The 23,873-nt window shown below is 54.3% G+C and overlaps 1 protein-coding gene across 1 annotated transcript; it reads right to left on the minus strand.

The window, feature by feature from the left end:
• Positions 1–244: 244 nt before the first annotated feature.
• On the minus strand, positions 245–15,648 carry LOC120390579 (myeloid cell surface antigen CD33-like). Its single transcript, XM_039513313.1, has 6 exons — positions 15,519–15,648; positions 12,209–12,529; positions 10,725–10,778; positions 1,712–1,805; positions 1,425–1,521; positions 245–436 (listed from the first exon to the last, which is right to left on the minus strand). The coding sequence occupies exons 1-6, from the start codon at positions 15,646–15,648 to the stop codon at positions 245–247; spliced, it is 888 nt and encodes a 295-aa protein (XP_039369247.1).
• Positions 15,649–23,873: the final 8,225 nt, after the last annotated feature.

The raw sequence follows: 23,873 nt of genomic DNA on the forward strand, positions 1-23,873 counted from the left end.
GGGGACAGGCTTTGGGACCCAGGTGCAGGGGACTCTGGGATACCTCCCCTCAATGCAGCGCTCCAGCATTTCCAAGGCCTAGTTGATTCCGCCCTGAGTCCAGGCCAGAGCAGGGATTTGCACCCAGGTTTCCCGCGTCGCGGGTCCGGCCCTGGGCCGACCCCTTCCCCCTTCCCTCCACACTGTGATCCCCCTGCACTGGATGGGCTGGAGACGCCCAGCCTGAGCCCATGGCGCGAGGGGGCTATTTGCGCCAGACCTCGCAATATTCCGTGCCTGGGGCCTCTGAAGGCTCCCCCCCTTTGCGCTGCAGCTTGGAGAATTCGACGGAGGCGTAGTGCAGCTCTTCCGGCTTCCCGGGGCCTAGTGGGGCCTGTGCTGCTGCAGTCCCGTCCTGGATGCCTTTGGTCCGGCGGGCGGCTGGAGTCTTGTGATGCTGAATGAGAAGCAAGGCAGAGACACCAGGCAGAGACTTGCATCCACCCTGATTGCATGGGCTTCCCCAGGCATCGTTTCCCCTACCCTCAGTGCAAATGTTTTTCCGGCATTGGGCGTGCACTAGCAAGAGGCGTGGGATTGGTGTGTTTCACACTCTGCACGCATAAGCCAATCCCATACCAGAACCAGCTCGGTTAATGCATTCACTGCCTCACCTGCACAGGCCACACATTAGCAACATGTGTGTGGGTATGTTCATTTCATGCACTAAGAATGCAGGATTTCATCGCCTGCATCTCATCGCAGAACAGGTTCAGGAAAGGTATTTTCTGCATTTCATGCACCGAGCACTTGGGGCAGCACTGGTTAAGTTAATGCATTATCTGCATTGCCTGCACTGGCCATACATTAGCAATATGCAAGGGGTTGTGTACATTGTATGCACTGTGAATGCATGATTTGATCCCATGCATGTTGTAGTTCCATAGACGATGCTGATGCGTTCATTGCATTTTCTGCAGGGTGCATATATTTGGAACAGACAAGGTGCACCCTGCATGCATTATCTGAGCATATGTCCCTAATACCATAGCAAGCAGCAGCAGAAATGTATTTCTTGCCCAGCTGGTGCATTTGGGAGATGCCACTGGGATTGGCAGCATTGCAGCCCCAATCTAGTCCCGTGCACTTTGTGAGTGCACATGAATGCATTCGCTGCACATCCTCTCCTCTGAGCAAGACCCGAGGGATGAGGTGCATTTTCTGCCTGCAGGAGCCGATCCCACACAGTTCAGGGAGCCCAAGCTGGTGGCAGGGGTGCATTTATTGCACCGGGCACACGTGGGGGGTCATGTGCCCTGGTGAATGCCTGGCTTATATTCATGCATTGGTTATAGGGGTGGGAAGGAGAAGAAGTGGAGGGGGCAGAGACGGGTCGGGTTGGAAGGGCAGGTGGGCTTGGTCCCCCATTCCCCCCAGGTACATACCATGGGGATGCTGGTGACGGTACTGTAGATCACGCTGGCCTCGTTGGCTGTCTCCCCGACCTCGGGGCTGGGGGACGCCGGCGCCCGGCCCCGCAGTCTGCAGGGAAACGTATCAGGACAGATGCATGAGCCTGGGAGGAGGGGCGTAGACTAGCCCATGGGGAGGGAGAAAGGGGGGACACCGGTGTGGGAGGCTAGAGTGCAGGGGACTGGGATAGGTCAGGAGGGAGATCTTACTGGGGGCGGGAGGGGCAGTTGGGGGTCAGTGCGGGAGGACTCAGACTTACTTGATCACATAGAGCCCAAGAAGGAGTAAGCCAATGAGGACCACCAGCCCACAGACCATCCCGATGATCACCCGCTTGACAGTCTCCTCTGAACCTGCAAAAACACAGAGCATGGGGCATGGCTGGAAGAGAACCCAGGAATCCTGGCTCCCAGCCTCACCCATTCCCTTCCCAGAGATGGGGATAGACTCTAGGAGACAAAGGTCTGCAGGGGGCAGAGTTCAAAGTGCAGGGTGGCGTAGCTCCCATGAGGGTTGGAGCCAAGGGAGAAGTTCCGGAGGCCCCTGTCCCCACTCCCAGTCCAGGTCAGGGCAGAATCACAGAATCTCAGGGTTGGAAGGGACCTCAAGAGGTATCTAGTCCAACCCCATGCTCAAAGCAGGACCAATCCCCAACGAAATCATCCCAGCCAGGGCTTTGTCAAGCCTGACCTTAAAAACCTCTAAGAAAGGAGATTCCACCACCTCCCTAGGGAACCCATTCCAGTGCTTCATCACCCTCCTAGTGAAAAACCTAAGCCTCCCCCACTGCAACTTGAGACCATTACTCCTTGTTCTGTCATCTGGTACCATTGAGAACAGTCTAGATCCATCCTCTTTGGAACCCCCTTTCAGGTAGTTGAAAGCAGCTATCAAATCAGCCCTTACTCTTCTCTTCTGCAGGGTAAACAATCTCAGTTCCCTAAGCCTCTCTTCCTAAGTCATGTGCTCCAGCCCCCTAATCATTTTTGTTCCCCTCCCCTGAGCTCTTTCCAATTTTCCACATCCTTCTTGTAGTATGGAGCCCAAAACTGGATACAGGACTCCAGATAAGGCCTCACCAACATCGAATAGAGGGGAACGATCACATCTTTCAATTTACTTATACAACCCAAAATGCCGTTAGCCTTCCTGGCAACAAGGAAACACTGTTGACTCATATCCAGCTTCTCATCCACTGTAACCCCTAGGTCCTTTTCTGCAGAACTGCTGCCTAGCCATTTAGTCCCTAGTCTATAGCAGTGAATGGGATTCTTCAATTGTCCTTGTTGAACCTCATCAGGTTTCTTTTCGCCAAATCCTCTAATTTTTCTAGGTCCCTCTGTATCCTATCCCTACCCTCCAGCATATCTACCACACCTCCTAGTTTAGTGTCATCTGCAAACTTGCTGAGGGTGCAGTCCACACCATCCTCCAGACCACTAATGAAGATATTGAACAAAACCAGCCCCAGGACCAACCAGGGCTGCCGAGAGGATTCAGGGGGCCTGGGGTCTTCAGTGGCAGGGAGCCCCCCGCTGAAATGCTGCTGAAGACCCGAAACTTTGGCGGCGGGTCCCAGGGCAGAAGGACCCCCCCACCACCGAATTGCCGACGACAATCCGGAGCGGAAGATGCTTCGGGGACCCGGGTTGTGTGAGAGCTTTCTGGGGCCCCCGGAGCGAGTGAAGGACACTGCTGCAGAGCCCCCAAAAAATTCTCGTGGGGGCCCCTGTGGGGCCCGGGGCAAATTGCTCCTCTGTCCCCCCCTCCGGGCAGCTCTGGGACAGACGTTTGGGGCACTCCGCTTGATAGCGGCTGCCAACTAGACATGGAGCCGTTGATCACTACCCGTTGAGCCCGACCATCTAGCCAGCTTTCTATCCACCTTATAGTCCAATCGTCCAGCCCATACTTCTTTAACTTGCCGGCAAGAATACTGTGGGAGACCGTATCAAAAGCTTTGCTAAAGTGAAGGAATAACTCGTCCACTGCTTTCCCCTCATCCACAGACCCAGTTATCTCCTCATAGAAGGCAATTAGGTTAGTCAGGCATTACTTGCCCTTGGTGAATCCATGCTGACTGTTCCTGATCATTTTCCTCTCCTCTAAGTGCTTCAAAATTGGTTCCTTGAGGACCTGCTCCATGGTTTTTCCAGGGACTGAGGTGAGGCTGATGGGTCTGTAGTTGCCCAGATCCTCCTTCTTCCCTTTTTTACAGATGGGCACTACATTAGCCTTTTTCCAGTCATCCAGGACCTCTCCCGATGGGCATAAGTTTTCCAAGATAATGGCCAATGGCTCTGCAATCTCATCGGCCAACTCCTTTAACACCCTCAGATGCAGCGCATCTGGCCCCATGGACTTATGCTCGTTCAGCTTTTCTAAATAGTCCCAAACCACTTCTTTCTCCACAGAGGGCTGGTCACCTCCTCCCCATACTGTGCTGGCCAGTGCAGCTGTCTGGGAGTCACCCTTGTTCGTGAAGACAGAGGCAAAAGAGCATTTAGCACATGAGCTTTTTCCACATCCGCTGTCACTAGGTTGCTCCCCCATTCAGTAAGGGGCCCACACTTTCCTTGACTTTCTTCTTGTTGCTAACATAGCTGAAGAAACCCTTCTTGTTACTCTTAACATCTCTTGTAGCTTCAACTCCAAGTGTGATTTGGCCTTCCTGATTTCACTCCTGCAGCCTGAGCAATATTTTTATACTCCTCTCTGGTCATTTGTCCAATCTTCCACTTCTTGTGAGCTTCTTTTTTGCGTTTAAGATCAGCAAGGATTTCACTGTTAAGCCAAGCTGGTCGCCTGCCGTATATATTATTCTTTCTACACATCGGGATGGTTTGTTCCTGCAACCTCAATAAGGATTCTTTAAAATACAGCCAGCAATCCTGGACTCCTTTCCCCTTCGTGTTATTCTTTCAGGGGATCCTGCCAATCAGTTCCCTGAGGGAGTCAAAGTCTGCTTTTCTGAAGTCCAGGGTCCATATTCTGCTGCTATCCTTTCTTCCTTGTGTCAGGATCCTGAACCCGACCATCTCATGGTCACTGCCTCCCAGGTTCCCATCTGCTTTTGCTTCCCATACTAAGGCCAGGTCTACACTAAGACTTTAATTCGAATTTAGCAGCATTAATTCGAATTAACCGTGCACCCGTCCACACCAGGAAGCCATTTAATTCGACATAGAGGGCTCTTTAGTTCGAATTCTGTACTCCTCCCGACGAGGAGTAGCGCTAAATTCGACATGGCTATGTCGAATTAGGCTAGGTGTGGATGCAAATCGAACTTAGTAGCTCCGGGAGCTATCCCACAGTGCACCACTCTGTTGACGCTCTGGACAGCAGTCCGAGCTTCGATGTTCTGACCAGCCACACAGTAAAAGCCCCGGGAAAATTTGAATTCCTTTTCCTGTCTGGACAGTTTGAATCTCATTTCGTGGTTGGACATTGAGGCGAGCTCAGCAGCACCGGCAGCAATGCAGAGCTCTCCAGCAGAGGAGTTCATGTAATCTCTGAATAGAAAGAGGGACCCAGCATAGACTGACCGGGAAGTCTTGGATCTGATCGGTGTGTGGGGCAAGGAGTCTGTGCTTTCGGAGCTGCGCTCCAAAAAACGGAATGCAAAGACCTACGAGAAGGTCTCCAAAGCCGTGAGAGACAGAGTATACAGGCGGGATGCAACGCAGCGCCGCGTGAAAATCAAGGACCCCAGACAAGGCTACCAAAAAATCAAAGCGGCAAACGGATGCTACGGAACCTGCCACCACTGCCCCACCAGTGACTGTGGACTCTGACGATGGGACAGTGTCAACGGACAGTTCCTCGGTGATGTTCACGGACGGGGAAGATGAGGAAGGGTTTGTGGAGGACGAGGCAGGCGACAGCGCTTACAACGCTGGTTTCCCCGACAGCCAGGATCTCTTCATCACCGTCACAGAGATCCCCTACCAACCCTCCCCGGCCGTTAACCCGGACCCTGAATCAGGGGAAGGAGCAGTCGGTAAGTGCTTTAAACATGTAAACTTTTATTCTTAATATAACAGGAATCTGAAGTATGTGAAAAGGAGGTCTCTCTAGATATGGGGATAGAACAGTAATCCTCCTGGGAGATCTCCACGAAGCTCTCCTGGAGGTAATCGAAAAGCCTCTGCAGGAGGTTCCTGGGGACACTCATGGAGGGAGGGGGGTCTGAGGACGCAAGGTATCCCACAGTTCCTGCAGTCTCCGAAAAGCATTTGCATTCTTGGCTGAGCTCCCAATACCTGTATGGTCAAACACATTGTCCGTGGCGGTTCAGGGTATAGCTCGTCAATGTACAACCACCCCCCCACCCCCAGAAGGAAAAGGAAAAAAAAAGTCTCTTGACTCTTTTAAATGTCACCCTATGTGTACTGAGTGCTGCTGGTAGACGTGATGCTGCAGCACTGTACTGTAGCATCCTCCCCCCCCCCCTTATGGGTGGCTGACGGTGCAATATGACTGATATCTGTTGTCATCATCATCATCATCAGCCTTGCTGTAGATGTTGTAGTGCAATATGACTGGTACCCGTCCTCGTCATCAGCCCATAAATAGATGGCCTGCTAACCATCTTCATCATAGCAACAGGGGGCTGAGCTCCATCAGCCCCCGCCCTTCCTGTGTAAAGAAAAGATTCTGTACTGCCTGGACTGTCATAGCAGCAGGATGCTGTTTTCCTCTCCCACACACTGCTTAATGTCCTGTCTGGACAATCATAGCAGCCGGAGGCTGCCTTCCCCTTATTTCATTTCAGTAACAAGTCACTGTTTCTTATTCCTGCATTCTGTATTACTTCAGCACACAAATCAGGGGACACTGCAACGGTAGCCCGGGAAGGCTGGGGGAGGAGGGAAGCAACAGGTGGGGTTGTTGCAGGAGCACCCCCTGTGAATGCCATGCAGCTCATCATTCCTGAATAATCTGAAACGGAGCAGCTGTGCTCTCTGGTTCTCTGAAACACTGGATCTCTACTACACTAGCCCCATATTCTATGCAGGAATTATTCTATTTTTAAATACCATAAAGGAGGGATTGACTCGGGGAGTCATTCCCAGATTTGTCTTTTGCATCCCTGGCTGATGTCAGCCAGGGGCACCTATGACAGCAGCAGAAGGTATAATGCAATACGACTGGTAACCATCATCACCTTGCCAATTTACAATGGCATGGTAGATGGTACAGTATGGCTGATAACCACCTCTGCTGTCATGCAAAAGCAAATGAATGCTGCTGTGTAGTGCTGCTGAATCACCTCTGTCCGCGGCATCTAGTACACATACGGTGACAGTGACAAAAGGCAAAACATGCTCCATGGTTGCCACGCTATGGCGTCTGCCAGGGCAATCCAGGGAAAACGGGCTCGAAATGATTGTCTGGCGTTGCTTTCCCGGAGGAAGGAATGACTGACTACATTTACCCAGAACCACCCGCGACAATGAAATTTGCACCATCAGGCATGGGATCTCAACCCAGAAGTGCAAGGGTCAGGGGACACTGCGATGGGGTGGAACAGGGGCAGAGTTTATGCTTTCAGGATTGCCTGCTGCAGGAGTGTGGACGAGATAGGTGCTGTGCATGGAGTTGTTCACAGACACAGACTAGACTGTGTTCATTGTTCGCAAAAATGTATCTTTGCAAGGAATTCACTCCCTTTCTCCCATCACACAGCTTCGACTGTCTCCAGACCTGCCACAGCATCCCCCTCACAGAGGCTGGCAAAGATTAGGCGGTGAAAGAAAAAGACATGGGACGAGATGATCGCTGAAGTTATGGGGTGCTCCCGAGCCGAGGCGTCCCAGAACCTCTCTCAGTACCAGCGCTCACACAGCGAACGGGAGAAGAGGTGGCGTGAGGAAGACAAGCAGGCGACTCAAACGCTGCTTGGACTAATGAGGGAGCAAACGGACATGCTCCGGCGCCTTGTGGATGTTCTGCAGGACCGCAGCCAGGAGGACAGAGCCCCCCCACAGTGTATCTGCAACTGCCCTCTCCCGCCACAAAGTCCCATACCTCCCGTCACCCAATGTAACCAGAAGGAGTGGCGCCAGGGGCCGTGAAAACTGTCACTGCACCCCAGCAGAGTGCTCAAGTACCCAAAAGCTCTCATACCCTAATTTTTGAGAATTCCTTCCATTCCTGACTCACCCAGGCCCCAATCCTGGTTTCATCCCCTTTGCTGTTAATTACTTTGCAGTTAATTACTGTTTCCGTCATGCTTTTTTACACAACACTGTGTTTGAAGGGGTGGGTGGGTGGGTGGGGAAGGGGGTAGGGTATTGCATAGGACAGTCACCTTTAGCAGGGTACCGAGACGGGGGCAGGATCAGCAGCAGGTCACACACACAGTGCACTCAGTAGGCACCCTGGTCGGTATGGGAGGTGGTTTGCAGGTTCTGTGTGGGTGGGGGGGTACGTGACTTTGTAGCGGGCGAGGGGGGTTACAGATCTCATGCAACGGTCCCTGTCCTGGACCACAGAGCCACGCAGCAGAGGAATCTGTATCCGTCCTCCCCCGCCGCAAGGCCACATAGCCCCCGCACACAGAGTCCCAAAAAGGAGGGATGGCAGGCTCAGTTGAAACAACCAGTCCGGCACTGCGGACCGCTGTGGGAGCAGGAGCCTGTCATTCCTCGAGTTTAGAGGCGGTCTTTACATCACCGCACACCCTACCCAGCACAGTCTGCGTCCCAGTTTCTACCCTTTAACGCAAAGTCATCAATAAAGAAACCTTTGTAAAGTCACAGTGGAACATGTGTTTTATTTTTAAACGTGTGTTGGAAGTGGGGGAAGCGGGGTGGACGGGGCATGTAACTGCAGAGGATAGTCAACAGTAACTTGGTAAAGAAACAGGGGCAGGTTCAGCTTCTCTGTAAAGAAACTGAACAGTCACAGGTCACGCTGCTCGCTGGTACTTGAAGAGTTCCTTGTCACTGTGCAAGGCGCCTGCACAGAGCTTCACGAGCCAGGGCATTAGCGGGTAGGCTGGATCCCCGAGGATCACTATAGGCATCTGCACATCCCCAAGAGTTATTTTGTGGTCCGGGAAAAAACTACCTTCCTGCAGGCGTCTAAACAGACTAGAGTTCCTGAAAACACGCGCGTCATGAACCTTGTCCGGCCACCCGACGTTCATGTTGGTAAAACGTCCCCCATGGTCCACCAGTGCTCGCAGCACCATTGAAAAGTAGCCCGATTTCTCAGCAGCTGACTGTGGAAGAGGTGGACGATAAAGTGCGAGGAGTTGACAACGGCCATAACTGCAGCGGGCTCCATGCTTGCAGTGCTGTGGTGCCCGCGATGTCACTGAGCAGAAAATGCACGAACAGATTGCCCGCAGGTGCTTTCGGGGAGGGCGTGATTGACGGTTCAATGATGACAGTTACCCATAACCACCCTCGACACATTTTTCCCCCAGCAGGCATTGGGGGGAAATCCCAGAATTCCAATGGGCAGCGGGGACTGCGGGAACTGTGGGATAGCTTCCCACAGTGCACCACTTTCAAAGTCGACGCTGGCCCCGTTACTGTGGACTCACACAGTCGAATTAGTGTATTTAGTGTGGATACATAAATTCGACTTCATAAGGTCAATTCCACAAATTCGACTTAAGTTGATTCAAAATAGTCTTGTAGTGTAGACATACCCTAATTCTTCCCGGTTTGTGAGCAGCAGGTCTAGAAGAGCTTTGCCCCTAGTTGGTTCCTCCAGCACTTGCACCAGGAAATTGTGCCCTACACTTTTCTGACAGTCTCATCCCCCTGGGCCCACGAGCTGAACTGCAGGGGCCCCTGTGAGCCGTTACCAGCCAGGGGCTCCCCATCCACCTGCCGCTGGAGCTGGGGGAGGGGGGGGAGTGCAGGGAGCAGCTGCAGCTGATGCTGGGCCCCTGGCATTGGCAGGACGAGTTCAGCTCTGTCCCCAGCCGGGGGCTGTCTGGGGAGAGCAGGAGACACAGTGACAATAGTCAGAGAGAGAAATCCAGTGGCAGGGAGTCCCATGGGTTAACCCCACTCACACTCAACAAGCAGCTGGAACATCCTCTGGGCAGAGCTCTCCTCTCTCTGTGCCCAGCACCCGTACAGCCCCCCGTCCTCAGGTATCACGTTGGGCAGCTCCAGCCACAGCTGATTCTCCCCCATGGGGCGGGCACCCTCGACGGCTCGGCCCCCCCATCACCCAGCTCAGCGCAGCGGGGGGCTGCTGGCAACAGAACAGAGGAATCACAGGGAGTCGCCCTCCCGGGCCGTGAGCTGTGACCTGTTTACCACCAGGGTGCTGGGATTTGGGAACAGGAATAACAGAAGCCACTCGCACACTGAGACAGCCAGTCCCTGCCCTGGGGCCAGATTGGGTACAGAACCTATTAGAGGGGAAAGTCCCCGTGTCCCACTCCCCACCCCCTAGCAGTACATCGGAATAGCTGGGGGTTGGTCCTGTTAGCTTTGGAGATGGTGATTTGCAGAGTCCTCACTGGAGCTGAAATACCCATGGAAACATATTAGCTTGGAGAGAGCCCCCCACTGACTCCCTGATCCGCAGCCCAGCACTCCCCAATGACCCCTTGCCACACTGCAGCACGGCGCCCCTAGCGTGGAATTCTTGGCCCAGCATCGATACTCCCCAGCGTCGCCTCTACTGAGATTCGGCAGCTCCAGGAGCCCGGCCCCTCCCTGGCCAGGGCTCAGGGACTCGTTCCCCTTGGCCCAGCTCAGGGTGGCCTCAGTTCTGCTCCCAGCCTCACAGCTCAGACTCAGGGAGTCGCCCTCCTGGGTCTCCAGAGACACAAGGTCACGCTCAGCCTTCAATGGGGCCAGCATTGGAGGAGATGAGCAGGCAGGTTACACCCCCTCAGAGATTCTCTGCCAAGGAACCGAGATTCAGCCACCTCTGGGGTGGGAAACGGGGGCTGTTTACACGAGGAGCCCTCGCAGTGTGGAGACGTAGCAGCTCTAGGGTCGGAGCACAATCTTGGTGACTTTCCATGGCAGCAGGTCTCCGTCACAGCGATCGCTCCCTAACCCATCTCCTCCCCGCTGCCCAGCGCCCCCTACTGCCACCCCGGGGTCTGGAGACAGAGGGAACCGAGTTCGTCCCCTCACCACCCTCCCCACAGTCCTGAGGCTGTCTCGGGCTCTCCCCTCTGGGCACGGACCAGCCTGGCACGGCTGAGCCTGGTGCCTGGCCCTGAGCGTGGGCAGAGCGTGACTAGGAGGCGCTCACTGATTCCCAGGGCTTGCAGTGCGGCCTCTCACCGGGGCGTCCGTTGCTGGTCTGGTTACATGTCGTGTTGGGGGGCCTGGTTGGGTCTGTAACACAAACCACACAGGGGAGATCAGGGGGAGCTGGACAGCACCGGGGGGGGTGTCGCTAGTGATCCCTGAGCCTAGACATGGCCCCTCGCTGTGAGCTCAGCTGGGGGACGGGAAAATCCCTCGAGTGACACAAGGCCCGTGGGTGGGGAAGGGAAGCGACAGACCCGACTGAGTCCCACCAGAAGGCGCCCGACGTAACCCAGGGGACGGGTTAGGGCCGCGCCGGGGAACCAGAACTGGGGGAAATGGAAACCCAAGGGACCAAAACTGGTTGGTCAAAAAATGGCCTAATTGGCAGAGTCACTAACAAGGGTCCGGGCTGCTTCAGCCTGGGTACTTGAGCGAGCGTCACCAGCGCCACTGTCTGCCGGGCGCCCGGGCATTCAGCGTCCTGCTCCCCAAATGTGTCCTCCCCAGGGCGGCACAGAGCCAGGGGTCTAAATAACCCCACTCCCACCCCCACCCCAGACCCTGCCACCATCAGGGACATCCTACACCCCCGTCATGGGTCCTTTGCCTTCCCCCCTCAGTTCATCTCTCCCCAGCCCTCTCCTTTTGCCCACAGGCTTGGCCGGCCAAGCCTGGATATTTTGCAGGCCGGCTGCACCCAGAGGGGCTTCTGAAATCAACACCCAGAACAGCCGGATGCTGGTACCATCTGGCCAGGCCTGGCAGGGTCCATCCACGCTGCCCTCAAAGCCCCGCGGCGCCGAGTCTCAGAGTCTGGGTCCGTTGGGTCGGGCTCGCAGGGCTCGGGGTGCAGGTCTCTGATTGCAGCGCGGACGTTTCATCCGAGGTCTGTGCAGAGGTTTGGGGTTGTGCTGGGGCCTGGGCTCAGACACAGGCAGGGTACTGGGGGCCAGATTCCTTCTAAATCTCCCTCCGGCTGAAGGGAACAAGGGCCGTCCTTACACTGATGCCTGATTTGATCCTTCACCTCGCAAAGGCGGCAGCTGATTTTCCCTCTGCCCTGGATCTGCAGCACGAGGGTCACAGGCCATTGAACGGGGGTTTGCCCTGGGGCAGGGCAGGCCGAGGTCTCTGGACATGGAGCAACAGCCCGGAGGGATCTCAGGGGGAACTGGGGTGGCTGGTATGAGGGGGGGAATCCCAGCAAGGGGGTACTAGAATGGGGTGGTAGATCCCAGCACAGGAGAATACTAGGGCCAGGGCAGATTGGGGATAGAGGGGGGAGCCATAGCAAGGGGGGCAGGAAGGGGTGAAGATCCCAAGGGAGAAGGGGCTGCACGGTGTGGAAAGCAGGGGCCGGGAGTAGAATTGGCTGAGGTTGCATAGGAGGGGGGGGAGATCCCTGCACAGGGCTGAGTTGGGGGAGGGGCGGGGGGGCAGGGCGGGGGGGCCTGGGGGGGGGGATCCCCGAGGGGGCGGGGGGCCGGCGTGGAGGGGCTGGGGGGGTCACTCACAGCCGACGTGGAGCCGGATGGTTCTGCGGGTGGAAGGTCCCTGTGGTGGCCTGTAGGTGACGCTGCAGACGAGCTCTTTGCCGTGGTCCCCCAGGCCGGGCGTGAAGCTGAGCGCGGAGCTGTGGGCCCAGGTGCCGTTCGCCAGCTGGGCTGAGACGTTCCGGGCTGTGTCGTTGAACGGCCCCATCCAGGTGACTCGGGCAGGGGGCCCGGAGCAGCGCCCAGGGGCCGTGCAGGTCACAGTCACCGGCTCCCCGGCCAGCAGCATCCCTGGCAGCCCCCGCGCTGGCGAGATCTGGATCTCTGGCTCCTCCGTCAGCCCTGAGACACGGGGAGAGGGGAGAGAATCGCTTAGGGAGATGAGATGTTTCCCCTTTAGGGGTGTGGCCCCAATCCGGCCTCACGACAGTTACCGGCTGGCTCAAGGGGGCTGATGAGCGGTGTCATAAATATAGAGGGAAGAGTAGCAACTCTCTGTGTGCAGTAGCATCAAATCCCTCATTGGCAGCTGTACTAAATCGCCTTCCCTGTAAGGGATTAATCAGCTCAAATAACCTAGTTGGCACCTGACCAGAAGGACCAATGAGGAAAGAAGAAACTTTCAAATCTGTGGATATCGGGGGAGGATTTGTTTGTTGCTCTCTTTGTTGTTCCCTGTGTGGACGGAGGGAGAGACCGAGCAGGTACAACATCTCCTGAAAATATATTTGGAAGAATAGATCTAAAACTACAGATATTGGAAGTAGGCAAGGAAAGGCGCTAGGTTATCTTGTGTTTTAGCTTGTGAGTTTTCCTGTGCTACAGATGTAGTTTGATTCCTGTTTTTTGTAACTGTGAAGCTGAGCCAGAGGGGAATCCTCTGTGTTTGAAATCTTTTATTTACCCTGTGAAGTTACCTTCCAAACTGATTTTAGCAGGTGTGATTCTTTTTTTACACATTTTAAGAGTCTGGTCTGTGCTCACATTGCTAACCAACTGGTTGATACATTATTCTCCAACCTCCACAGGAAAGGGGGTGAAGGGGCTTGGGGGATATTTTGGGAGGAGAGGGATTCCAAGTTACCTTTCCCTGCATTTTTCTATAACTCACTTGGTGGTGGCAGCAATAGCGTCCAAGAAGAGGAGAAGGGATTTGTGCCTTGGGGAAGGTTTAACCTCAGCTGGTAGAATATAAGCTTAGGGGGTCTTTCATGCAGGTCCCCATATCTGTACCCCAGAGTTCAGAGTGGGGGGGACCCTCACAAGCGGTGACTGCGGCTGCTCTTACCTGCAGGGCCGGCTCTAGGTTTTTTGCCGCCCCAAGCAAAAAAATTTTTGGCTGCCCCCCTGCCCCCAGACATGAGCCCCCCCCACCATTGCCCCCACTCACACCCCCTGTTGCCCTAGCACTGGGCTCCCCCCCCAAATGTGGGATCCGCTACCAGCACACTGCAGCCGAGCCCTGGCCCAGCTGCGACTCTGTCCCCATGCGGGTGGAGCTGCTGGGTGGCACGGAGCGGGAGTACTTCCAGGTGGCGGCGCGGCTACGGAGTGGCGCAAAGAACACGGCCCCCTCCCTGGGCTTCGCAGCGCTGCTGGTGGGCGAGGTGGATCAGTTCGTGCTCACCGCCCTCACCCCCGACATGCTGGCGGCCGAGGACCTGGAGAGCCCCCTGGACCTGCTGCTCTTCAGCCTCACGGTGCCCTAGCCCAGTCCCAGCAGGAGGGAAGGCGAGGATCTCATGCTGCGGGGCTACCTGCTCAGCACCGACGAGCCCAGCCAGCCGCTCATCTCCTCACACGCTCCGGGAGCCCCTCGCCGCCATCGCACCCCGGGCTCGGCTCCAGGGGAACCCGCTTCCCTCCCTCCCGGCTCCTCACATACACTGGGAAGGGCTGCCCAGAGGATTCAGGGGGCCTGGGGCAAAGCAATTTTGGGGGCCCCTTCCATAAAAAAAAGTTGCAATACTATAGTAACATGTATTTGGAAATGTAAAAAATAACTAGTGAAAATTAATTTGTAATAATTTGAAAATACACCAAATACATGATTTAAAAACATGAACTGCTTTACTGGTCTGTCTACATTGGCAGTTACACAATGGGCGGTTGCTGGGTGAGGGTGATGGTTGGTGCCAATGGGCTGTCACTGCCTGGAGGTGGTGCTGCTGTTGCTCAGGGCTGGGTGGGGAGCTGGGCTCTGGGGGGTGCGCGGCTCACAGGGGCTGGGCTCAGGACTGTGGGGAGATGGGGTCGGAGGTTGTCTGTCTCAGAGGGGCTGGGCTCAGAGCTGGGGGTCTGGGGTGGAGGGGGATGGGGTCGGGGGGTGCCCAGCTCAACGGGGCTGGGCTTGGAGATGAGGGTCAGGGCTGTGGGGGATGGGGTCGCGGGTGCCCAGCTCAGAGGGACTGGGCTCAGAGCTGGGGGTCTGGGCTGTGGGGGGAATGGGGTTGGGGTGCCCAGCTCAGAGGGACTGGGCTCAGTGCTGGGGGTCTGGGGTGGAGGGGATGGGGTCGGGGGTGCCCAGCTCAACGGGACTCGGCTTGAGATGAGGGTCAGGGCTGTGGGGAATGGGGTCAGGGGTGCCCAGGTCAGAGGGGCTGGGCTGCTGGGGGGTCAGGGCTGGGTGGGGAGGATGGGTTTGGGGGTGCACACCTCAGAGGGGCTGGGCTTGGAGCTGGGGGTCAGGGATGGGCCTGGGGGGTAATGGGGTCGGGGGGTGCCTGACAACCACCTCCTGAGACCCCCAATCCAACCCCCTTCCTGGCCCCTGACTGCCCCCACAGAACCTCCGCCCCCTTACAGCCCCCTGAGTGTCCCCGGGTCTCCCTGGCCCTTAGCCAACCCCCCGGCCCCGGCTGCTCACCCCCGGCTCACCGCGCACCTCGATAAGCGGCCCTGCACAGCGCTGCAGCCGCATGGCACCGGGGGGGGGGCTGAGCTCTTCCCGGCTCAGAGCCGCGTGGTCAGGGGAGGAGACGCACGGCCCGGAGCTGGCAGCCCCGCCCCCCCCCACGCGGCTCAGAGCGGGGCGGGGCTCAGCCCCCCCGGAGCCAGGCGGCTGCAGCGCTGTTTAGGACCCGGGCGCGAACAAGCGGCGGAGGAGCGGCCCGTCTTCTGCAGCCAGGCGGGGCCACGCTACCAGTCAGGGGCCATCCCTCCCCCGCAAGCGGAGTCGGGAGCGCGGCCCTGCCCCGGCTGCAGAGAACAGGCCACTCCTCGGCTCGCAGCTGGTGGGATGAGCTCGGGTCCCAGCCTTTTGCCACCCCCTACATTTTGCCGCCCTAGGCACCAGCTTGTTTAGCTGGTGCCTAGAGCCGCCCCTGCTTACCTGGCACGGAGATCGTGAGCGCAGGGTCAGAGCCATCGGAATTGGAGTGGTAAGTGTGTTCACACAGGCCTTTCTCGAAGGTAAAGAAATATCTCCCTGCATCCGTCCGTCGGGCGTCACTGATTTGCATGGAGCACTCGCCGCACGCTGGATCCCCCGTCAGCCGGAACCGGCCCTGGGTATCCTGCGACACCCCCAGGTTGGTGTCACTGCTGGCCACAGGAGTATCCTTGCCCACAGTAGCAGGCTCCTTGTACCACCGTCCGTAGAGCTGGGCCGAGGGATTGTCGGTGTCGTAGGAGGCTGGGTACGTGAAGGTGCAGGGGACGAGAACGCAGAGACCCTCCTGCACCGACACCGACTGTGGCACCCTCAGGGTAAATCCAGGTGGCTGGGACAGGGACCCTGCAGGGGATGAGGAGGGATCAAAGTGGGACCCATAGAGAGCAGAGACCCCTCCAAACTCCCCCCACAGCTCTGCCGGTGCCCCTCACTCCTGACCAACAGCCCCATGCGAGCCCAGCCCTGGGTCCTCAACCAATTCTCACTCCATTTACTTTCCATCCCTCCCTACATCGAGTCCCCTGCCCCCGCTCCCTGTCACTCAGCGCCCCCTAGCACCACACTGGGTCACTGCGCTCCCCTCCCCCTCTGGCCAGTCTCCCTTCCAAGTTCTGGGACAGACCTGTCCCCGCTTAGCACAGGTTCTGCCCTTCCCCCTGCCCTGGGGCTGCAGGTGCTGCTTACTTACCCCTCCAGAGCAGGGCGAGGATCAGGACCCTCAGCGTGGCAGGACCCCCTGCTCTCCATGGGGGGCCCTGAGGCGGGACCTCCCTTTCCCCAGCGTCCTGCTGTGGCATCGGGACTCTGCCCATGGCTGGTGCATCCGGCTGGTACAAACCTAGAGACAGATGTGGGGTGAGAAGTGTGAGAGCAGAGGCTGTTTGGGGGGCGCAGATCTGCCTGAGGAACCATCAGTGCTGATGGAACCTGAGGAACCATCTGCCTGAGGAACCTGCAGGGGGCTGATCTGGGGCTGCTGGCAGCGCAGGGACCTCCCACCACACAGAAAACCCCAAATCATCAGATGGTCCTGAGAGATTATGAGCTAAAAAAATCCTTAAATTGGTGAAAAAAACCTGAGATTTTCTTTAAGAATCATGAGAGCGGCCAGAAAAACCCAAGCTGGTGACAGAAGGTCGGAAGGCAGCGCTGCTCAGTGCCTGCTTTGCTTTAGTCTTCCCACAAAATACAACATGTGAGTGGAAAACCAGCGAAGTTACCACGGACAACAAAGGGGAAGGGCTGCAGATCGGGATCAGTAAAGAACACGTCAGGGATGTTCCGGCCAATTGGAATGAATTCAGATCAGTGGGGCAGGACGCTGTTTAACCCAGGGGGGCTGAAGGAATTAGTGGAAGAAATCTTGGAGCCACTGGCAATAATATTTGCAAACTCATGGATGCCAGGAGAGGTCCCAGAAGATGGGGGAAGGGCTAACAGAGGGGCCATCTTTAAAAGGGGAAAAGGGAGGAGCTGGGAAACTACAGACCAATCAGCCTGACCTCGACACCTGGAAAACTACTAGAGCAATGTATAAAACCTTCAATTTGTGAGGCCGAAGGGGTTATCACCAGCATGGATTTACAAAGAACAAATGCTGCCAAACCAGCTTGGTTTCCTTCTTTGATGAGGTAACTGAACTAAGAACTTTGCCATTACTGTATGTAATTGATTCCATTTAACCAATTCTAGCTCTCATCTCTACCTTTTTCCTTTTATGAATAAACCTTTAGGTTTTAGATTCTAAAGGATTGGCAACAGCGTGATTTGTGAGTAAGATCTGATGTGTATATTGACCTGGGGCTTGATTCTTTGGGATAGAGAGAACCTTTTTCTTTTATTGGGGAGTTGGTTTTCATAACCATTCATTCCCCAGGATGAGTGGCTCTGGTGGTGATACTGGGAGACTGGAGTGTCTAAGGAAATTGCTTGTGTTGGTCACTGGGGTAAAACCAAAGTCCTCTTTGTCTCGCTGGTTTGGTTTGCCTTAGAGATGGAAAAACCCAAGCCTTGGGCTGTAACTGCCCTGTTTAAGCAATTGGTCTTGAATTGGCACTCTCAGTTGAGTCCCACCAGAACCGCATCGTCACAAGGTGATCCCAGCAGTTGAAGGCCAATAAGCCTAACTTCAGTGATGGGCAAACTGGTTGAAATTATAGTAAAGTGAAAGTATAGCAAAGAGCAGAATGATCAGATGCAGAGATTTGTTGGGGAAGACTCAATATGGTTTTTGTAAAGGGAAATCATGGGTCGCTAAACTACTAGAATTTTTTGACGGAATCAACAGAATGTGGACAAGGGTGACCCAGTCGATGTCCTTAGATTTTCAGAAATTCTTGGACAAGGTTCCTCCCCAAAATTCTCTTAAGCAAAGTGAGCTGTCATGGGATAAGTGGGAAGGGATCAGTAACTGGTTAAAAGCTAAGAAACCAAGGATGGGAATAAAAGGCTAATTTTCACAGTGGAGAGAGGTGAATAGTGGTGTTCCCCAGGGGTCTGTACTGGGACCAGGGCTGTTCAACATGTTCATAAACGATCTGGAAAAAGGGGTAAACAGGGAGGTGGCAAAATTTGCGGATGATACAAAACTATTCAAGAGAGTTAAGTTTAAAGCTGACTGCGATGAGCTACAAAGGGATCTTACAAAACTGGGTGACTGGGCAACAAAATGGCAGATGAAATTCAATGTTAATAAATGAAAAGTAATGCACATTGAGAAACATAATCCCAACTATACATACAAAGTGATGTGGTATAAATTAGCTGTTACCACTCAATTAAGAGATCTGGGAGTCACCATGGATAGTTCTCTGAAAACATCCACTCAATGTTCAGCGGCTGTCAAAAAACCTAACAGAATGTTGGGTATCGTTAAGAAAAGGATAGATAACAAGACATAAAATATCATATTGTCTCTATATAAATCCATGGTACGTGCACATCTTGAATACTGTGTGAAGTTCTGTGGCCCTATCCCAAATTGGAATTGCTAAAAAAGTTCAGAAAAGGGCAACAAAACTGATTAGGGGATGGAACAGCTTCCGTATGAGGAGAGATTACTAAGATTGGGACTGTTCAGCTTGGAAAAGAGACGACTAAGGGGGGATATGATAGGGGTCTATAAAATCATGACTGGTGTGGAGACAGTAAATAAGGGAGTGTTATTTACTCCTTCCCATAACACAAGAACTAGGAGTTCCCCAATGAAATTAATAGGTGGCAGGTTTAAAAAAAATGTAAGGAAGTATTTCTTCACACACAGTCAACCTGTGGAACTCTTTGCCAGAGGATGTTGTGAAGGCCAAAACTATAACAGGGTTCAAAAAGAACTGGATAAATTCATAGAGGGTAGGTCAATCAATGGATTATTAACCACGATCTACAGTGATAGTGTCTATAGCGTCTTTTTGCCAGAAGCTGGGAATGGGCGACAGGGGACGGGACACTTGATGATTCCCTGTTCTGTCCATCCCCCTGGGACACCTGGCACTGGCCACTGTCAGAAGACAGGATACTGAGCTAGATTGTCCTTTGGTCTGACCCAGTCTGGTCATTCTTATGGAGAAATGTGAACTTGGTGGAACTACCATTAAGTGGATACAGAACTGGTTAAACAACCACAAACAATGAGTAACTGTTAATGGAACGATGTGGGATTGGAGGGAGGTCCCAAGTGGGGCTCCACAGGGATTATTTCTAGGTCCCATGTTGTTTAACATCTTTATCAATGACGTGGATGTAGGACTAGGGAGCAGACTGATCAAATCTGCAGATGACACAAAGCTGGGAGGAGTTGCCAACACTTTGGAAGATGGAGCTAAAATTCAGAGGAATCTTGATAAATTGGAGAATTGGGCTGTAGCTGACACAATAAAATTCATCAAGGACAAACGGAAGATGCTCCACGTAGGGAACAAAAACCAAATGCACAAATACAAGATGGGGAAGAACTTGCTTGGCAGCAGCACTGCTGAGAAGGAGCTGGGAGTTGTGGCGGATCACAACTTCGACAGGGGTCAGCAATGTGATGCTGTTGCAAAAAAAAAACCCAAACAAATGCAATGTCAGGTTGCATGAACAGAGGCAGAGCATGCAAGTCAGGAGAGGTGACAGTACTGCTCTATGCCTCAGCTGGAGGACTGTGTCCAGTTTTGGTCACCAATGTATAGAAAGGATGTAGAGAAATTGGAAAGGATTCAGAGGCGAGGGATCAAAGGGCTGGAATGGAAGCCCTAGGGGCACAGCCTGGAGGAACTGGGTATGACTAGTTTGGAAAAGAGATTGGTGGGGTGAGAGGGGACATTATCACAGTTTTCAAGTAGAGGACAAGCTACCATAGAGAAGCTGGAGAAAAGTTGTTCTCTCTCACCCCAGAGAGCAGGACGAGAGCAGTTGGACAATGGAGCAGATGCCCAGGGAGGTGGTGGAAGTGCCTTCACTGGAGGGTTTCGAGAGGGGGCTGGACAGTATCTGTCTGGGATGGGTTAGACCCAACAAATCCTACATCTTGGCAGGGGTTGGACTAGGTGACCCCTGTGGTCCCTTCTCACCCTGTGGGTCTGTGATTCTAGGATTCTCTAAAAAATCCCAAGATTGAATGTGAACATGAAAACCCCAACCCCTCCCTGAAATTCACTGATAAATCCTGAGGTTTGCTTTAAAAATCCTGAGATTGGCCAAATATTGTGAGATTTGCTCACAGAATCCTGACTTTGGCTTTTAAAATCCACATATTTGTGCTTTGTCTCCCTGCACCCGGTTCTTTGCAGCCCTTTGCCTCATCCACCCCACCTGGGTGCTTGTGCAGTGTGCTCGGCGGGTGTTAGCCTGGATCCCCCACGGCCCATGCACCAGCCCAGAGCATGGTGGGACGGGTCCTGCTAACCAGGGCTGTAGGGGCAGGGGCCGGGCCCGTGATATCCAGCCTCCATCCCCATCCCTGGGTCGGGACCCTGCTCGGCCTTGAGGGGCATCGGCAGAGCTGTGGGGGCAGGGAGCCCAGGGCTGGGATAGCAAGAGGCTGCAGGTGGGGATTGAGGGGCACCCCAGTCTCCACAGACCATCCAGCTCCCTCCCCCCTATTTCCACTCACACCTAGACCTGCAGAGGGGGGCTCAGCACCTGGCTCTCCGACCCTGCAGCCTTGGTTCCTGACTCAGAGTCTGGGGAAGCGGAAAGCACAGGAATGTGAAAGCAGAAGTGGGTGTGGACGGGAGGGGTTTGGGGGGAGATGCTGTCTCAGAAACCCAGCACCAGCATCCTGCCGACTTCCCCTCCTTCTGGCTGGCCCTAACCACGGCTTCCCTGCAACAGAGGCAGGCTGCATATTGCTTGTGGGGCTGGAAATAGAACCTAGGAGTCCAGGCTCTGAGCCCTGCTAACCCTCACTCTCCTCCCAGAGTTGGGATAGAGCCCAGGAGCCCTGACTCCCTGCCTCCACCCTCCACTGTAACCCACTAGACCCTGCTCCCCTCCCAGAGCCAGGGACAGGAAAGGAGACCTGACTCTGAGACCCTCTACACCCCACTCTGGTCCCACAGTTCTGGATGGACCCAGGAGTCCTGGCTCTCAGCCCCACTGTTATGACCATTCCCCTCCCAGAGTCGGGAATAGAACCCAGGAGTCCTGGCTACCTGCCCCCCATCCCAGATCTATCCCTTTATTACTGGTTTTCCCCATCACACAATAATATTTGAAGACTAGAAGCTCACACCTCTTATCTTATTGTACATGCAGCACATGCTAATCACTCACCCCGAGCTGAGATGCGTCTGCCTCTGGGGCGAGGCGCTGGGAACAGCGCACTGGAACAGCAGATGTCTGGTTAGGACGGCTAGTGAATCCCGACTCCAATGGGAAGAACCGGGTCCGTGAGGAGACCTGCCTGGGACTGAGCAGGCGTGAGTGTCAGGGCGAGGGCTGTGGAGAGATGTGAGATTTCAAGACAGGAAAAGGAAGTCAGGGCGTGAATCTGGCCCTAGAGCGTCTTGCAGAAGCCGGTTCCAGTGGCTGCAGATCTCGGTGCCATCGACGCAAGCGGGAGATTGTCCCAGATACAAGCAGCCCCCACGGACAGCCGGCTTCTGACCCCACCGCGTGGGGGTGCGTACTGGCTGGGGGGACTGGCTGGGAGGGTAATGGGGCACAGGGCCCTTCCCCTCTATACGGCGCTGGCTCCAATCTGCCCCAGGGTGAGTTTGACACTCTGTATCTAAGGGAAACAACCTACACCCCCATTTTTATCATTAGAAAATGACTGTGTGTATCCAATGCAAAGTTTGTCATTTCGGGGTGTCTTCAGAAGGCTTGTGAGGCACTGAGCATTGCTCCCTCCAGCCAGGCCCATCTCCTTCTATAGATGGAGAGAGACTGACTGGGCTTCTGGTTTCCCTGGCCTTCTTATAAGGCCCTGGTGCTCAGTTTGGGGCGTGGCCCCAGCTGCAGCCACTTCCCCAATCAGCCCAGCCTAAAGCCCCTTCCCAGGGCTGTTTTCAACCGCTTCAGGGCAGGAGCAGGGGTCCACCCTGCTACATACCCTAAAATAATAGTCAGTGTATGTATCTATCCAGTGTATGTGTGTGCGCACTGTCTATATGTACTCTCTCTCTCTGTATATATATGTGTGTGTATATGAGTGTGTATGTGTGTGTGCGCATGTATGTACGGTACAGAGCCATTTACGCATGACCCGTTTACGCGCGAATCCACTTAACACGCGGTAGCGCCATGCCTCCCCGTGCTACCTATGTAACACGCGAGACTCATTAACACGCGGTACAGGAACTTGCTATGTAGCGCTACAGATTTGCTCACTAACTCACTGAGATAGAAATCGACAGGAAGTGCGGAGCAGAATCGTGTTGTATGTTTTTCCCCGTGTTCGTAAAGACGTATCACGCACGCTTAGTCATTGTCACGCTACAGGGCAGAGGGCAAGCGTCAGCGTTCCTACAGTGGAGAAGAAAAGCTGCTGCAATACATCAAGCAAATAGCGGAGAAACACAGGCCAAAGTTTCAAAAGACACTGGGATTGCCGAATCTGCTCTCCGAGGATGGAAAAACAATGAATATAAACTGAACGGCTTTGTACAAAATATCGATTCTGCCGCGGGGCTTAAGTGAAAACGTGTGCACTATTCAGCAAAACCCACGAGAGAGAAAACCATGCGCACGTGGTTTGCTCAGGAAAGGCTGAAAGGAATGCCCCTAAGGTGGGCCAACTCTTCAAGCCCAAGCGACCAAATTTGGAAATTTAACAGGGGATGAATCATTCCAAGCCAGCAAGGGGTTTATAAGTCGTTTTAAAAAGCGTCATGGCACAGCGCAGGTATCGATTTCTTTTGGCACGTGCCAAAAAGTGACTTTTATTCCTATTTGCAAGTTTACAGTTTCTGTGATTCTCTGACATGTCTAGAAACCAAGGTTTCTTCTGTGCTTGGACCAATCTTAGCACATAGTAGGTGCTACTGTAACACAAAGACAAACACAATCAATTCAGCATTTCTCAAAGACTAAACACTTGCTTTCACACTAAGATCTGGCTTTGTGGTAACTGCATTGGCTTGCAGGGATCAGTAACTAGCATCACCTGGTCTGCTCTGTTCTCACAGGGGGTCTCAAACTTCATCACACCATAACCCCCTTCTGACAACAAACATTACTACATGACCCCAGGAGGGGGGATCGAAGTCTGAGCCCACCGGAGCCCAGGCAGTGAGTCTCGGGCTTTGGTCCCCGGGTACAGCAAGTCTAAGCCAGCCTTGGTGACCCCATTAAAATGGGGTCGTGACCCACTTTGAGGTCCTGATCCACAGTTTGAGAGCCACTGCTCTAGAGGGTATCGTACTGCGCTCGACACCGGGGTATCTGAACGCCTTCTGGTCATCACAGAGCAAATGAAGTAATCCAGGGCTGGCCTTAGCCATGGGCGAACGGGGCTGTAACGGGTTGGGTCACAGAGACCCCCTTGGGACTGTCACCTGATGTGCTGACACTACCTCAGATCCCATTGTCCCTGCCAGCTTGGGACTGCAGAAACCTTCCTTGTTGAGCCAGACATGCCAGCCTGCTGCAACCCAGACCCAGGGTCTGAAACACACCCGCAAGCCGCAGACTTAAATGAAAATGACTTAGCACATGCTCCGGTCTCCAGCACCCAGACACCCGGCTCCCAATGGGATCCAAACCCCAAATAAATCTGTTTTACTCTGTATAAAGCTTATCAAGGGGAAACTCATGAATTGTCCACCCTCTCTAACACTGATAGAGAGAGATGCACAGCTGTTTGCTCCC

Source organism: Mauremys reevesii, linkage group 24 (assembly GCF_016161935.1).
Source record: "Mauremys reevesii isolate NIE-2019 linkage group 24, ASM1616193v1, whole genome shotgun sequence".
Lineage (NCBI taxonomy): Eukaryota > Metazoa > Chordata > Testudines > Geoemydidae > Mauremys > Mauremys reevesii.

Coding starts and splice junctions, on each gene's coding strand:
- LOC120390579 (XM_039513313.1), bottom strand. CDS start 15,648: ATGCAAATCAGTGACGCCCGACGGACGGATGCAGGGAGATATTTCTTT. Junction 12,530..15,518: donor GCTCACGATCTCCGTGCCAG/GTAAGCAGGGGC, acceptor CCCGTGTCTCAG/GGCTGACGGAGGAGCCAGAG. Junction 437..1,424: donor CCGTCACCAGCATCCCCATG/GTATGTACCTGG, acceptor CTTCTCATTCAG/CATCACAAGACTCCAGCCGC.